At 54.9% G+C, this 12,999-nt stretch overlaps 1 protein-coding gene across 1 annotated transcript; it reads left to right on the top strand.

Annotated features, from left to right (window-relative positions):
- The first annotated feature begins 222 nt into the window (after window positions 1-222).
- Window positions 223-11,036, top strand: CACNG1 (calcium voltage-gated channel auxiliary subunit gamma 1). The gene is made up of 4 exons (XM_082679946.1): window positions 223-526; window positions 8,635-8,709; window positions 9,821-9,958; window positions 10,392-11,036. The coding sequence occupies exons 1-4, from the start codon at window positions 292-294 to the stop codon at window positions 10,616-10,618; spliced, it is 675 nt and encodes a 224-aa protein (XP_082536072.1). The 5' UTR covers window positions 223-291; the 3' UTR covers window positions 10,619-11,036.
- Window positions 11,037-12,999: the final 1,963 nt, after the last annotated feature.

Genomic DNA, 12,999 nt, shown 5'->3' with positions numbered 1-12,999 from the left:
CCCACCCCACCCCCACAGCGCGCTTCTGGCTCCAGGAGCGAAGACGGCCCTGAAACCCGAGGAGCAGCCGTCCTCGGCGAGGCGCCGGGATGGGCATTAATAGAAGCTTCCGCAGGCCGCTGACACGTCTGGCCAGCTGCTCAGCCCGGCCAGCGCCCCTCCGCCCACGGCCGGCCCCCTCCGGCCCCGCCGGGCACACTGAACAGCTGCCGCCGCCCCGGCGCGACCGCCACCCGCCCGGGAGGACGCGGCCGCCGCGCCTGCCCCAGCGCCCGCCGCTCCGTGGCCGCCATGTCCCAGACCAAGGCCCTGAAGGTCCGCCTGACCCTCCTCTGCGTCCTGGCGGGGATCGTGCTGGCGCTGGTGGCCGTGGTGACCGACCACTGGGCCGTGCTGAGCCCCCACGTGGAGCACCGCAACGCCAGCTGCCAGGCGGCACACTTCGGCCTCTGGCGGATTTGCACCAAGCGGATCGTCCCGGGCGACGGCAGGGACAAGAGCTGCGGACCCATCACCCTGCCTGGGGGTAACGTACCCTCCCCAGCCCCCCTCCCGCCCGTCCCGGTCCCTCCGGGGAAGGCCGCCCGCCCGTGGGCCCGGGGGCGCGAGCTGGGCGGTGTGCGGTTCAGCCGGTGGCCCGCGCCGGCCTGGCATTGAGGGCGTCCAGCTGCAGGTAGTTGCGTCCGGCTGGGGCTCGGGGCTCGGCGCCCAGGGCGGAGGTCTGGATGGGCGGACAGAGGCTCAGGAAAGAAGCCAGACTAGGGCCCCGGTTGCGCCCGGCCCCACCCTCTCCCTGCAAACACAGGCCTCTGTCCTCAGGTGAAAGGGACCCCCGGCGCGGGGGGTGGGGTGGGGGGCAGGGCAGTTCATTCTCCAGCCTCCAGGCTGCAGTGTAGACAGGATCGGCCACAGAGTTTACAGGGCCCTGTGCAAAATGGAAGTGCATGACTCCTTGTCATGATTATTAAGAATTTCAAGACGGCAAGAGCAGAGCATGAAACCAAGTGGGAGTCCCTCCTGGGCACGGGCCGTGAGCAACGGCACAGCTCGCATGTTTGTGAGGCAGGACCCGGCTGTGGACCAGCCACCTGCCTTTTTGCCAGAACTGCGGGTCCTTCTGCGCACCTCCCTGGCCTAGGACCCCTTCGGAATTAGAAAGTGTTTCCTTTCACTGTGATTTAAATGCCGTCCTCGGTTTCCTACCACGTGAGTGACGCGCACGTTGAAGGGGAGCTCTTTTGCCAGAACACCTGGTGAGGGCGACTAGTCTGCTCTGCAGACGTGGAGCCCTCCCCGTCATAGCAAACAGAGCGGGTGCTGAGGAAAGAGGCTTGTGCGGGGAATCAGAGGCCACGACCCCAAAGGACTAGGGGGCTTGACAAAGCCCATCACAGCCTCTGCTTCTTCCCATAAAATACGAATCTTGGGCTCAGCAACATAAAGTCCCTTCCGGTGCTTGCAGCTGTCACTCCAAGGTGACAGTGGACCAGGGTGAGTGCAGCATCCCACCTGGTTTTCAGAATTATTCCCCTGTTATCAGACGGGCTGTTCCTGGAGCCCTTACCTTCAAGAAAGTCACTGCTAAGTCCCCGAAGATCTTGCGGTCCCTGTGGGGAGGAAGGTGCCCAAACCCCTTTCCACCACTTGGCTCCGTTCTCTTCCTTCCCCTCCTGCTGGCTCCAGGAAAGCCCTGCCCTGCTTGCTTCTACCCGGAAGACTCACATACACCCAGCTCTCTTGGAAGCACCAAGTCCCAGGCCTGAGGGCTTTAACAGGCACGGACATGTGCTTGAAGGTATCACATAGCCCAGATGCCCACGCCCCTCAGCCGCTGCGGAGCACACCCATAAACAGGTGCCTCACTCATCCAGCCAAGCCCGCTCTGCAGGGCAGGGCAGGGCAGAGTCCCCAGGGACCGTGCATGGGACCCGCTGTGCAGGGCAGGGCAGGGCAGAGTCTCCAGGGACCGTGCATGGGACCCGCTGTGCAGGGCAGGGCAGGGCAGAGTCTCCAGGGACCGTGCATGGGACCCGCTGTGCAGGGCAGGGCAGGGCAGAGTCTCCAGGGACCGTGCATGGGAACGCACTGTCAAGGTCCTCGGCGCCAGCCTTTTAAAGCCTGGTGAGTTTACAGAGCAGAAGAAGACAGAGGTGAGGCGAGTCTATACAAGGAGAGACAGGCAGGAGGGAGGCGAGTGGACCAGCCACAGGGGACGAGCCAGCATGGTTTGGCCTTGAGCCTGAGCAGGGTCTGTCTCCAGGCTGTCTTATCCTGGTCCGGACAGAATCATACCTTCCATACTTGTGAGCACTGCCTTACCCCCAACAAGCTTCCGAAGTGTATTCCTGCCTTCTTTCCTCCTTTCTCTGCAAGTGGACATCTTTTTCCTTCCCCACCCATCCTTCCTGTGTTCTGTTGGATCACTCTTTTCCAGAGGGAGAAACAGAGTTCATTTGTGTTCTCTCATTTATTAACAACAACATCAACAACTGCAAACACAAACATAGCACTATCTACCAAACATTGTTTGGTTTTTTCCCTAAATACTTATTTTATTTATTTATTTTCGTCAGCGTTGGGTCTTAGTTGCACAACATGGGATCTTCGTTGTGGCAAGCAGGCTCTCTAGTGGCGTGCAGGCTCCAGAGCGTGTGGGCTCTGTAGTTTGTGGCACATGGGCTCTCCACTTGAGGCATGAGGGCTCAGTAGTTGCAGCACGTGGGCTTAGTTGCCCCACGGCATGTGGGATCTTAGTTCCTTGACCAGGGATCCAACCTGTGTCGCCTGCATTGGAAGGCAGATTCTCAACCACTGGACCACCAGGGAAGTCCCCCAAACATTGTTTTTTTAAGTGCCTTACATATATTAACTTTGGATGACATCAGAAAAAATGACAGGGTAAGTACCTCCAAAAATCCTCTTCTCCATAAAAACAATGAGAACATTTGCCAAGATGGTCAGAATCAACTTTTTCAGAACTCTAGAAATTAACCAGTCTTGCAGCAATCCAGCAAGTGCTCATTCAAGAAAAACTGGTGAATCTCAGGGGGAACAATGAGCTTTGTGGCATCTTAATGTGCACTCTTCCCATTCTCCCCTCCCGACTCTGTCACAGCCTTGAAAACCAACAGCTGTGTGAGAAAAGAAAGAAAGAAAGAGAGAAAGAGAGAGAGAGAGAGAGAGAGGAAGGAGGAAAGGAAGGAAGGAAGGAAGGGAAGGGGGGGGAAGAAAAAAAAGACTAAGGCAGAAATGTAGGCTATTTAGCTGAGTGCTTGGTCCTCTGCTTAGCACAAAACCCCTCAGTAAAGACTGGGAGATGTGTCGGGTACAAGCATTTTAGGAAATCTCTGTGAGCTGACCACCAAACTAATTGAGCAGAGATTTCAGTGGCCGTACGTGCATACAGACTTCACAAAATTAATTCAGAAATATCATTTAACAAGCAACAGTAACCAACAGCCACAGGAGCAAACCCTGGGGAAGGGTGGACATCTAATTTCCAGCGTTGCTACATTACATTGTTTAAAATGTTGAGTTTTAAATTTTAAATTAAAAAAGTTACAAGGCATGCAAAGAACTAAAACAGCATGGCACTCACATGGGGTGGGGGTCGGGATGGGGGATGCAGCCAATAGATCCTTAAGGAGGCCCAGATATTGGACTTACTAGATAAAGATTTTAAATCAGCTATTTTAGATACAAAGAACTGAAAGAAACCATGTTTAAAGAACTAAAATGAAGATGAGAATGATATCTCATGAAATAGAGAATATCAATAAAGAGATATAAACGATTTTTAAAAGACCCAAGAGAAATTCCGGAGTTTTGAAGTACAACAGCTGAAATGAAAAATTCACTAGAGGGGTTATATAGCAGATAGAAGAAAAAACCCAGTGAACCTTAAGATAGGTCCATTGAGATTAGCTAGTCTAAGGAACAGACAGGAAAGAAAAATGAAGAGACCTGTGGGACAGTATCAAATGTATTAACATATGCGTAATAGCATCTCAGAAAGAGAGAGAGGGAGAGAGATGGGGCGGGGAAGGAGCAGGAAGGTTACGTGGAAAATAATGGCGGAAAGTTTTCCAAATCTGATGAAAAACATTAACCTACAAATTCATGAAGCTTAATGAACTCCAAGCAGGATAAATTCATACCTAGGCACGTCATGATCAAACCACTGAAAGATAAGGCACAGAATTCTGTAAGCAACAAGAGGAAGCAACTCATCACGGACAAGACATTCTTAGTAAGATTAAACAGCTTAATTTTCCTAGAAACCATGGAGGCCAGAGGGCAGTGGGATGACAGATGATGACAGATAGACAGATAGACAGTTAGACAGTAATCAGAATCATCAGATCCTCACAAAATCCTTGACAAGGTCCATACTATTATCATCAGCCAATCTTACAGATAAAGAAAACAAGGGACGAAGAAGTTGAGTAACTTGGCCGAGGTCACACAGTTACCATGGCAGAGCAGCCAGGACCCATACGCCTAACATTCACCTTAGTTGCTACATGACACTACTTATTACAACCACCCGGTGAGGAGACTTGGATTCTACAGACGGTCCTCATTCCACGTGTGAGAAAACTGAGGCTCAGAGGCGTCTCTCCGAGGCTCAGGTCTCCAATCCAGAGTTTCTTTGCTCTGCGGTCCCTCCCCACACCCTCCACCGCAGGCACAAACACCCTTCCCAGGAGCTGCTGACCCGAGCAGACACATCAGGACCAGCTTTGACACGACGTGATTTAGCGGAAGCGGCATCGAGCGCTGGGGAAGCAGAGGAAGCTTTTCAAGGTCGCGCTCAGCGCAGAGAGCTGGAGGCTCTGAGGACACAAACGGTCCAATTTGGGTTTTCCACCGACCGCGAGTCTTCGAAGGACTGCCACGCACAGCGTCCGTATCTGAGGTCAATCCCAGCGTCTCCAGAGTGAGAGCAGGGGCTTCCCAGTTGTCAGAGGAGCTGCCTGTCTGCAAGCCCAGTGAGTCCTCAGAAGGGTCATCCCTCGCCCTTGGTCTGGGTGGAATGTTCTTTCTTTTCCGACTCTGCCTCTTGAGCACAAGGCAGCAGCAGTGCCCAGTTTCTCTAGTGGCCCATCTTCTCTCCTAGTACGTGGGGCCGGACTGGAGCCCAAATGAAAGAACACGACACTCCTGTGACCCCAAGAATCTCAGAGGCTCCCTTTCCCATCCGCAGGAGCCCATGCTGGAGACTGGCCATAACTAGACTTCTCCCCCATACAACAGCAATGCTCTGAGGCCCTGGGGTCAGGTCTTGAGGATTTCTCCAACCCCTTTCAATCAGAGGGACGGGGGAACACAGCACAGAGAAACCACTATCGGGAGCATCAAGAACTTCTTTTACAAAAAGGGTGAAGACAACCCTGGCACTGATGCAAGTAACAAGTGGGTGAAACGTTTCTTCCGACCCCCAGAGCCCTCGTTCCCTTGGTTGTGTGCAAATCAGCGAGGTGGTTTTTTTAATGTATCAAAGTCTGCATCAACCAGCATTGGGTTGATACATTCTCAGTGATACCCAGAGGCATCCCCTAATCATACAAGCTGTGCCAACTATCAGAGAAAGATCTATATTAACTCCGGTTCGGCTTGGAGCTAAATGTGCCTTCTGTTCCAGTTCTCTGAGATTGGCAGATACGGTTCTGCAAAGTCAGTCCCTCCCTTAATCAGAATCTTTGGTGAGCAGAATAGTCCAACCCCAATAACTGATTTATGACATCTTTTAAAGGAATAATCCACTTAAAGATTTTAGATCACTGAGTCTTACGACTGTCCATGGTAGACATTTCTGAAACACAGAAAAAAAGAAATACAAATATTAAAATCACTGTGAGCCATTTGCAGACGCAAGGAGGCTGGAGGAGCCTCGGTGCTCAATCCTGGTCCCAGGTCACCACCCCAGTGTTGGTATCTCCGCCAACCTGGTCCAAAGCACTTGCTCCTTCTGCCCAGTGAAGGGGCTGGAGCCCATGAGGCACAGCTGCAGGTGCTGAGCAGGTGGGATGTAGACCGGGCGCAGGGGGCAGAGGGACGTCAGAGAGGCAGAGGCGAGAAGGCTCACAGTCTGCACGCGCTCCCTCCCTCCCGCCCGCTACCCACGCAGGCCCATCTCAAACGTCCTTCCTTTTCAAGTTGCCCTTGATGCGGTTCACCCAGACAGCCCCCAGGCTAAGGGGCGGGGGCGGGGACTGCCCATCCCAACAGGACCCTGGGCAGTTCTTGAGTGACACTGGCAGGTGCCCGAGCTGATTTATCCCGAACGGGACCGCAAAGGGGTTGTGGTCTCCAACGGGCAGCCACGGGGCCGTGCAGCGGACGCTTCTCCTGGTTCAGAGGCTGCTGGCCTTCCTCGTGTGCTACGTCCAAGAGAGCAGACGGGGTTGGCTCGCCCATCCTCAAGCCCGAGGCCCAGCCACATGAAAGAGAAGCTGAGGCTTCCAGGTGCCCCGCATGGGTGCCCCCCAGCGCCCCCAGAGAGCATTGGAGAGAGGAGGGGAGGGAGGGAAGACTGAACCTGGGCCCACGTCCCCACCCCCGAGTCTGCAGGGTGGCTCCCCCAGGAGCCCGGCGTTTGTCTGGCGGGGGGCCGACACCCCGAGCACTACCTGTGCAAGAGGAGCCTTGGCCACGCGGACCTGCCGGACAGCTGGGCCTTGGCCGGGCTTCCGATGGGCCTCTATCTCCGGGCCTTGCGCGCTGAATGGACGCTTTTAACTCGGCTTGTGCGTCGTCAGGGAGGGAACTGACCGTGAAGCACACTTGAATTCAGTCAGTTCTTTTCAGAGGGTTTTCAGTGACGACCGAGATTGGCTCTTAAAGAAGAAAACAGAAGTTTTCCTCCGTCCAGAGGGAGACATGAGCCATTTTGAAGCAGGGATTCAAGAGAATCTATAGCTACTAATCTAACACATATGAGAGGGTTCCATCATGCTCTAAAGTAACAGCAGAAGCTGCGAGAGAGAAAAGCACAGCATCTCCTGAGTCACCAGCGGCAGTCACACACGCCAGGCAACTCGGCTCAAAAGGAAAGGGATTTAAATATAGACGCTCAGAGAAAAGGCTGTTTACCTCATGGAACATTTACTGCTGCTAAACCAGGCTCCATCTCCCGGGGTCACTCTCTTCCTGGACTTAGGGGAGCAGAAGTAACCCTGACATTGGGAGAGCGGAAATGGAGGCCACAGGCTTCAGTGGAACAAGGTTATACAGGTCAGGCAGACGGAAGCCTGGACCCCAATGAAAGCTATGACTTCGCAAACCTCAGGTTTGTTTCCAAAAGAAACTAGGCATCAAACACCTGGTGATCATTTGAATGTAGGTAAAGAAATGGATGCACAAACTAGATGCCATATAAACTAGGAGCAGAGATGTTTTTCTATTGAGGTTCAAGGATCCGCAGGAAAAAGAATTCAGTGAAGGGCCTCACAGAAATAAAAAGCAACCTAATTTAGTTTTTTTTTTTAAGAAACAAAATAGTATAAAATAATCCATTCATCTACTTCCTAAATCAAGAGCATAGAATATTAAACTGTATTCAATAAGCAATAAGACTATCCTTTGATTTTACAGTATATCTAGTTATAAGAGAGATTAAAGGAGAAGAATGGAAGAGAAATTATATTGAAAATCAGTGTGAATTTCTTTGTTCTGAGTTCTTCCTCTGCCCCCTATCAAATCCATATTTTTGGTCCTACTGCCAGCACAGATCGTCTGTGGCTTTTCTGACACTAATCGGGTGGGGAAGCAACTCACCTGGGGAGGTCTTATCTGGGCTGTTTCTATGGCCACAGGCGTTGAGGGCCCAATGAAATGAGCTTTTGATCACGTTTGGCCCTCGGTTAGAGGTTCTCTGCCCTTCACCCAAGTCCATATAGAGGGCCCACTCAGAAAAGCCCTTTGAAGGGCATTTCAAGGGGCCGGGAGCCAGGCTTCTAAACCTGGCTGAACACCAGAATCTCCTGGAAAGTTCTTGAAAAACACTTTGCTTCCCAGGTCACACCCAGTGCCTCAGGGTGGGCCTGGATGCAGATAAGAAACCCAGCCCTAGACTGGATGTGAACCACTGCTGACTCACCACTACTGACATGTGGGGGCCTGTAATTCTGTGCTGTAGGGGGCTGTCCTGTACATGGTAGGACGCTCAGCACATCCCGGGCCTCTACCCACTGGATGCCGGTAGCAGCCCTGCCCAGTTGTGACATAAAAATGTCTCCAGACACTGCCCAGTGTCCTCTGGGGGCAGAATCAGCCCTGGCTGAGAACCACTGTTTGGCCCTTGCTTGACCATGGGTCCTGTACCCCCTAACAGATGACTTGATCTCTGGGCCTCAGTTTCCCTGTCTGCCTGATGGGCTCAGTACCCCAGTGCTCTCTGCCCCCTGGACTCAGTTAGCCTCAGCTCCCTGATGATCTCCCAGCCTCTTATGCAACCCTCTTTCCTACCAACGTTTTGGTCTAAGGGTTAGTGAAAGATGTGTGTTTCAGCCCAGAGTCAGGGTTTGGGGAGCAGAAGCCCCCGGGGGGGCTGCACCCGCCCTCTCTGGGCTGAGCTCCTGCCCCGGCTGCAGCCCTTTCTCTCAACTCATAGGCCGTCTCCCTCCTTTGCAGAGAAAAACTGTTCCTACTTCAGGCATTTTAACCCAGGCGAGAGCTCGGAGATCTTCGAAGTTACCACTCAGAAAGGTGAGCCCGTGTGGAGAGCAAGGAGGGGAGGAAACGTGGCTCCCGTCACGCTGCTGAACCGGAAAGTCACGGGTGCAAAGGCCCTGACTTCCGGATCTTGATGGCGAGCAGCCCCTCCCGATGCATCTGAGCGGCAGCCTGGCCACCCTCTGCGCCCCCGAGACAGTGTCACCCATCTCCAGGCGCCCTGAGCATCCCTGCATCAGGGCTCGGGCTAGTTTGTAAAAGAGACTTGCCTGGTAGCTCCCAGAGGGCAGGAGTCCATTTCCCCACAGAGCCCGAGGGACGCCACTGTCACAGGAGCTCTGACAATGGAACAAGGATGCCAGATCCCTGTGATGGTCTGCAGGGCTGGCAGCTCAGAGTGTGCGGGGAGTCTGTCTGAGTCCCTCCCTCGCCTGTGAGTCACTCCCCGAGAAGCAGAGGGTGGGGACTGGGGCAGATGCGTGAGGGCCCCTGAGGCACACGTGCCCTGGTGGGAACCACCGAGCTCAGAGGCACCCCCTGGACTGAGTAGAGACCCGCATGTGCTTGTGTACAGAAGACTGCACACGGCATGGGTATGCACACACACGCACACATGCACACACATGCAAACACACACGCATGCACACACATGCACACATATGCACCGGTGCACACACTCTGGCACACACACACGCAGATCCTCTTGGGCACCGAGCTCTGTAACAAGCCACACTCCGTCATCCGTCCAGAGGCTGCTTGCCAGTCCCAGGACAGACCACGCCAGCCTGGGTGCCACCTTCTGCCCTGACACTCGGAGGAAGGTTTCTGCTCCAGAAAGGTCTCCAGCCGCAGATCTCACGCTTCCTTCCGAGGCCTCTGCCCCTGGAGGGAGGAACTTCAGTTTGGTGTCTGACCTGCGAGAAGGAATTAGGTCGTGTGCACATCCTGGTCCCACCCCTTAGCCACTGTGCGCCTCTGAAGGAGTGGTTTAATCTCTCGGATCTCAGTTTCCTCACCTGGGAAAAGGGAATAGTAGAATGTGGTACTCACTTACCTGGCTGCAGGCACAGCCAGTGGTGGCGAAAGGTGCAGGGGATGAGGCCCCTCTGAGGCCCCGGCATCCCTGCCCCCTTGTGTGCCACAGAGTACAGCATCTCGGCCGCGGCCATCGCCGTCTTCAGCCTGGGCTTCACCATCGCGGGAACCATCTGCGTGCTCCTGTCCTTCGGGAAGAAGCGCGACTACCTGCTGAGGCCAGCGTCCATGTTCTTCGCCTTTGCGGGTAGGACGGGGCTCCTGTCCGGGTGCCGGGTCTGGGGGGATGCTTCGACCCCGTTCTCATGCCTACCTGGGGCCTGGGTGTGGACAGATTCCCAGGCTCCACCCAGGGGCAAGCTTGCCCAGGGCTTCCGCCAGGGCCGGTGGGCCGGGCGGGGGCAGATCTCGGCAATCTGTCCATTTCTGACCAAGACAATCCTCAAGGCGGGGAGGATGCTAATTACCAACAAAAATTTAAATTAACTTTAAAATAGTGCTAAGGAGAGAAGGGACGAGAGGGCGCACTTCTGCAGCTTCCCGTTCGGGGCCTCGGTCTCGGGGCCGTTTCATGCCCCTGCCTCTCCCCCGGCGGGGTCTCCACCTTGAAGCCCACGCGGAAGCCCCAGCTGACGCGGGGCGGGGGGCGCCCGGGGCCCTGAGTCCAGCTCTGCCCCCAGGTCTCTGCATCTTCGTCTCGGTGGAGGTCACACGGCAGTCGGTGAAGCGCATGGTCGACAGCGAGGACACCGTCTGGATCAAGTACTATTACTCCTGGTCCTTCGCCTGCGCCTGCGCGGCCTTCGGCCTCCTCTTCCTTGGCGGCCTAGCTCTCCTGCTCTTCTCCCTGCCGCGGATGCCCCAGAACCCCTGGGAGTCCTGCATGGACGCCGACCCCGAGCACTAGCCCTCCTGGGCCCCTGTCCCCAAGGAAGCCGAGCCCAGCCCAGAACGTTTGAGAAGGAGGCGGGAGCGTTACTTCTCCCCGTTCCCACCTGCCCCTTCCCCCGCAGCACAGCTGCTCGCCCTGTCTGAGCACTTCTCTCGGTGGTGAAGCCCGCAAGTGGCGGTGGCCCAGACCTGCCCCGTGCAGGTGGAAGGCAGGTGCACAGGCGCCTGGAGAGGCCCGACCTCCCGCTGGAGTGCCCGGCTGTCCTCGATAAGCCCACCAACTGTCCTCTGTGGGCCGTCTACCTGTTCTGGGCGTCCAGCTGTGCGAATGGCCAGACCCTCTTTCCTTCCTGGTGACCCGAACAGCCCCTCCTTGGCTTCTGGGAGACCCAACAAGCAGTTTTTAACTGGTTAGACTCTGTGGCTTGAAATAAAACCTCTTCAAAATCTTGCTTTTTCCTTGACCTTGCGAAGAAATTGTTGGGTTCCTGACCACAGCCCAGGGGCCCCTTGACCCAGCAGGGGAAGTGAAGGCATAGCCCCCGGGGATGTTGAGGACTTCTGTGGGGATGAGAGGGACAGAGGGTCTGCTTAGCAGCGAGACTTAGAGGTTCTGAATTACAGTTGGTAACTCTGGGCCCTGGGGTTGTCTTTGGGAGAAACCAGAGGCGGTCTGACTAGCCAAGGGCGTTAAAAATACAGAGGGTTATTTCCAGAGCTCCCAGCACGCTAGGCATCCCAGTGCTAACACGGCACTCCAGCCGCACAGCTGCAAGGGTCTGATTTCAGACACTGGCTTTTTGTTGCAATGAACATCAGGAAGGAGGGCTTAGCAGCTAGACACATAGGGCCACTGGAGTTTCATAATTTACACCCTTGCGCCTTCAAACCTCACCGTACTTGGCCAGCCCTCAGAGATGGTAAGTCAGACACGGTGTGCAGAGAGGACCCCTCTGCCCTTTACCTTCACCGTGCACCAGGGGTCCACGTCAACACCTTTCTTGCAGAGAAGGGGCAGCAAACCACCGGCCGTGGGTCAACTGGGGCCCGTTGCCTGCTAAGAATGGTTTCTATAGTTTTAAATAGTCAAGAAAAATCGAAAGAAGAAAAAGATTTTGTGATGTGAAAATTTCATGAAATGCAAATTTCAGTGTCCATAAGCAAGGTTTTATCAGAACTGCCAAAGATAAACAAGGCCACAGTTAAAGTGGTCAGGACAGATTTTGATCAGTAAGGCACTACTGCCGCAGGAAGAGTCTGGGATGAATTGAGCTCAACTGTGTGCACAGAGGTGACCGGGAGGTTTAAAGGGTGAGCGAGGGAGGGGTGAGGAGGGCCGCACAGAGTCAGAGAAGCCAAAGGTCGCGAAGGGCTGGAAGGGGCTGGGCGAACTGGAGATGATCGAAGTTAGGCGCTGACCCGCTAACAGAGGCTTGGAGACGAGGGCCCTGTCCTCGGGTGTTGGCTGGAACAAACAGGCAACCTTGAATTTTCTCAGGCAGACACTTCAAGGGGGGCTGGGGTCATCCTAGGGGTGCGGCCTTGAGCTGTTAGAAACTGTGTTAGTGTCTGTTCGCATCGTTCTAGGCCAAGGTGGCATGGAGAGGAGGGCTGGGATTGGCCTGGCTGGAATCTGGTCCAGGAGCGAGTCCACCAAGACACAGCCACACCCCTCCGATGGCTAATTCCCGCTTCCAGGCCGGGTTAAGACTGGCCTGCAACGTCAGGCCGGTAACTGAAGTAACTACTCTCACCGGCCAGCTTATTAACCCCTAACTGTTCGCATCTGTAAGGTGAGGGGAAAGCAACTAGATCGCTCTGCTGAGAACAATTTAGAAGGGAGGAGCCGGAGGCTGGGGCATCTGGGTAGCGACCATGGTGGGGCTGGTGAAGATCGCCCTCTGACATCTCAGGGCTCCGGGCTGTGCTTGGAGGGGCCGACAGGGCCCAGCCCAGCCTGCTTTTGAGTCAGGGAACGTGCACATGCCCCGTGCGTGGCTGTGAAGCCGAAAGGGTCAAGGAGAGCAGGGGTGACATCAGAGGGTGGGCGCTGCCGAGAAGGGCGGGTGGCGGGCGAGGCCCAGAGGAGGCTGCTTGGTCCTGCAGCCAAGGGCGCACACGTCCCGAGGACACACAGGTAGAGCCTGAGGGCCACTTGCTCCGGATGAGCGGCTAGGAGATCAGCGTCCACGCCAGCCTGGGAGTTGGGGCCACGGTTTTGTGAGTAAGAAGGGTGCTGTCGTCCCACAAACTCCATTTTGGAGTCCAGTATTATTGTTTTTATTGTTATTATTACTTTTAGGGGAATTAGACTGGTGTGCGTTTTGTATTTCCACCTACATAGCTGTATTTTTAGCAGCCAAAATCACTCTGAGTGGAATATCCACTGAATATTCC

The sequence above is a fragment of the Grampus griseus genome (genome assembly GCF_964374135.1).
Source record: "Grampus griseus genome assembly, chromosome: 20".
Lineage (NCBI taxonomy): Eukaryota > Metazoa > Chordata > Mammalia > Artiodactyla > Delphinidae > Grampus > Grampus griseus.
Note: the sequence above shows the minus strand (reverse complement) of the source record. Positions and strands in the feature narration are given on the sequence as shown.

Bases quoted from the DNA above. Each gene is read 5' to 3' on its own strand.
- CACNG1 (XM_082679946.1), top strand. From the start codon at position 292: ATGTCCCAGACCAAGGCCCTGAAGGTCCGCCTGACCCTCCTCTGCGTC. The intron at 8,710-9,820 runs GTGAGCCCGTGT...TGTGTGCCACAG, and splicing joins CGAAGTTACCACTCAGAAAG to AGTACAGCATCTCGGCCGCG. The intron at 9,959-10,391 runs GTAGGACGGGGC...CTCTGCCCCCAG, and splicing joins CATGTTCTTCGCCTTTGCGG to GTCTCTGCATCTTCGTCTCG.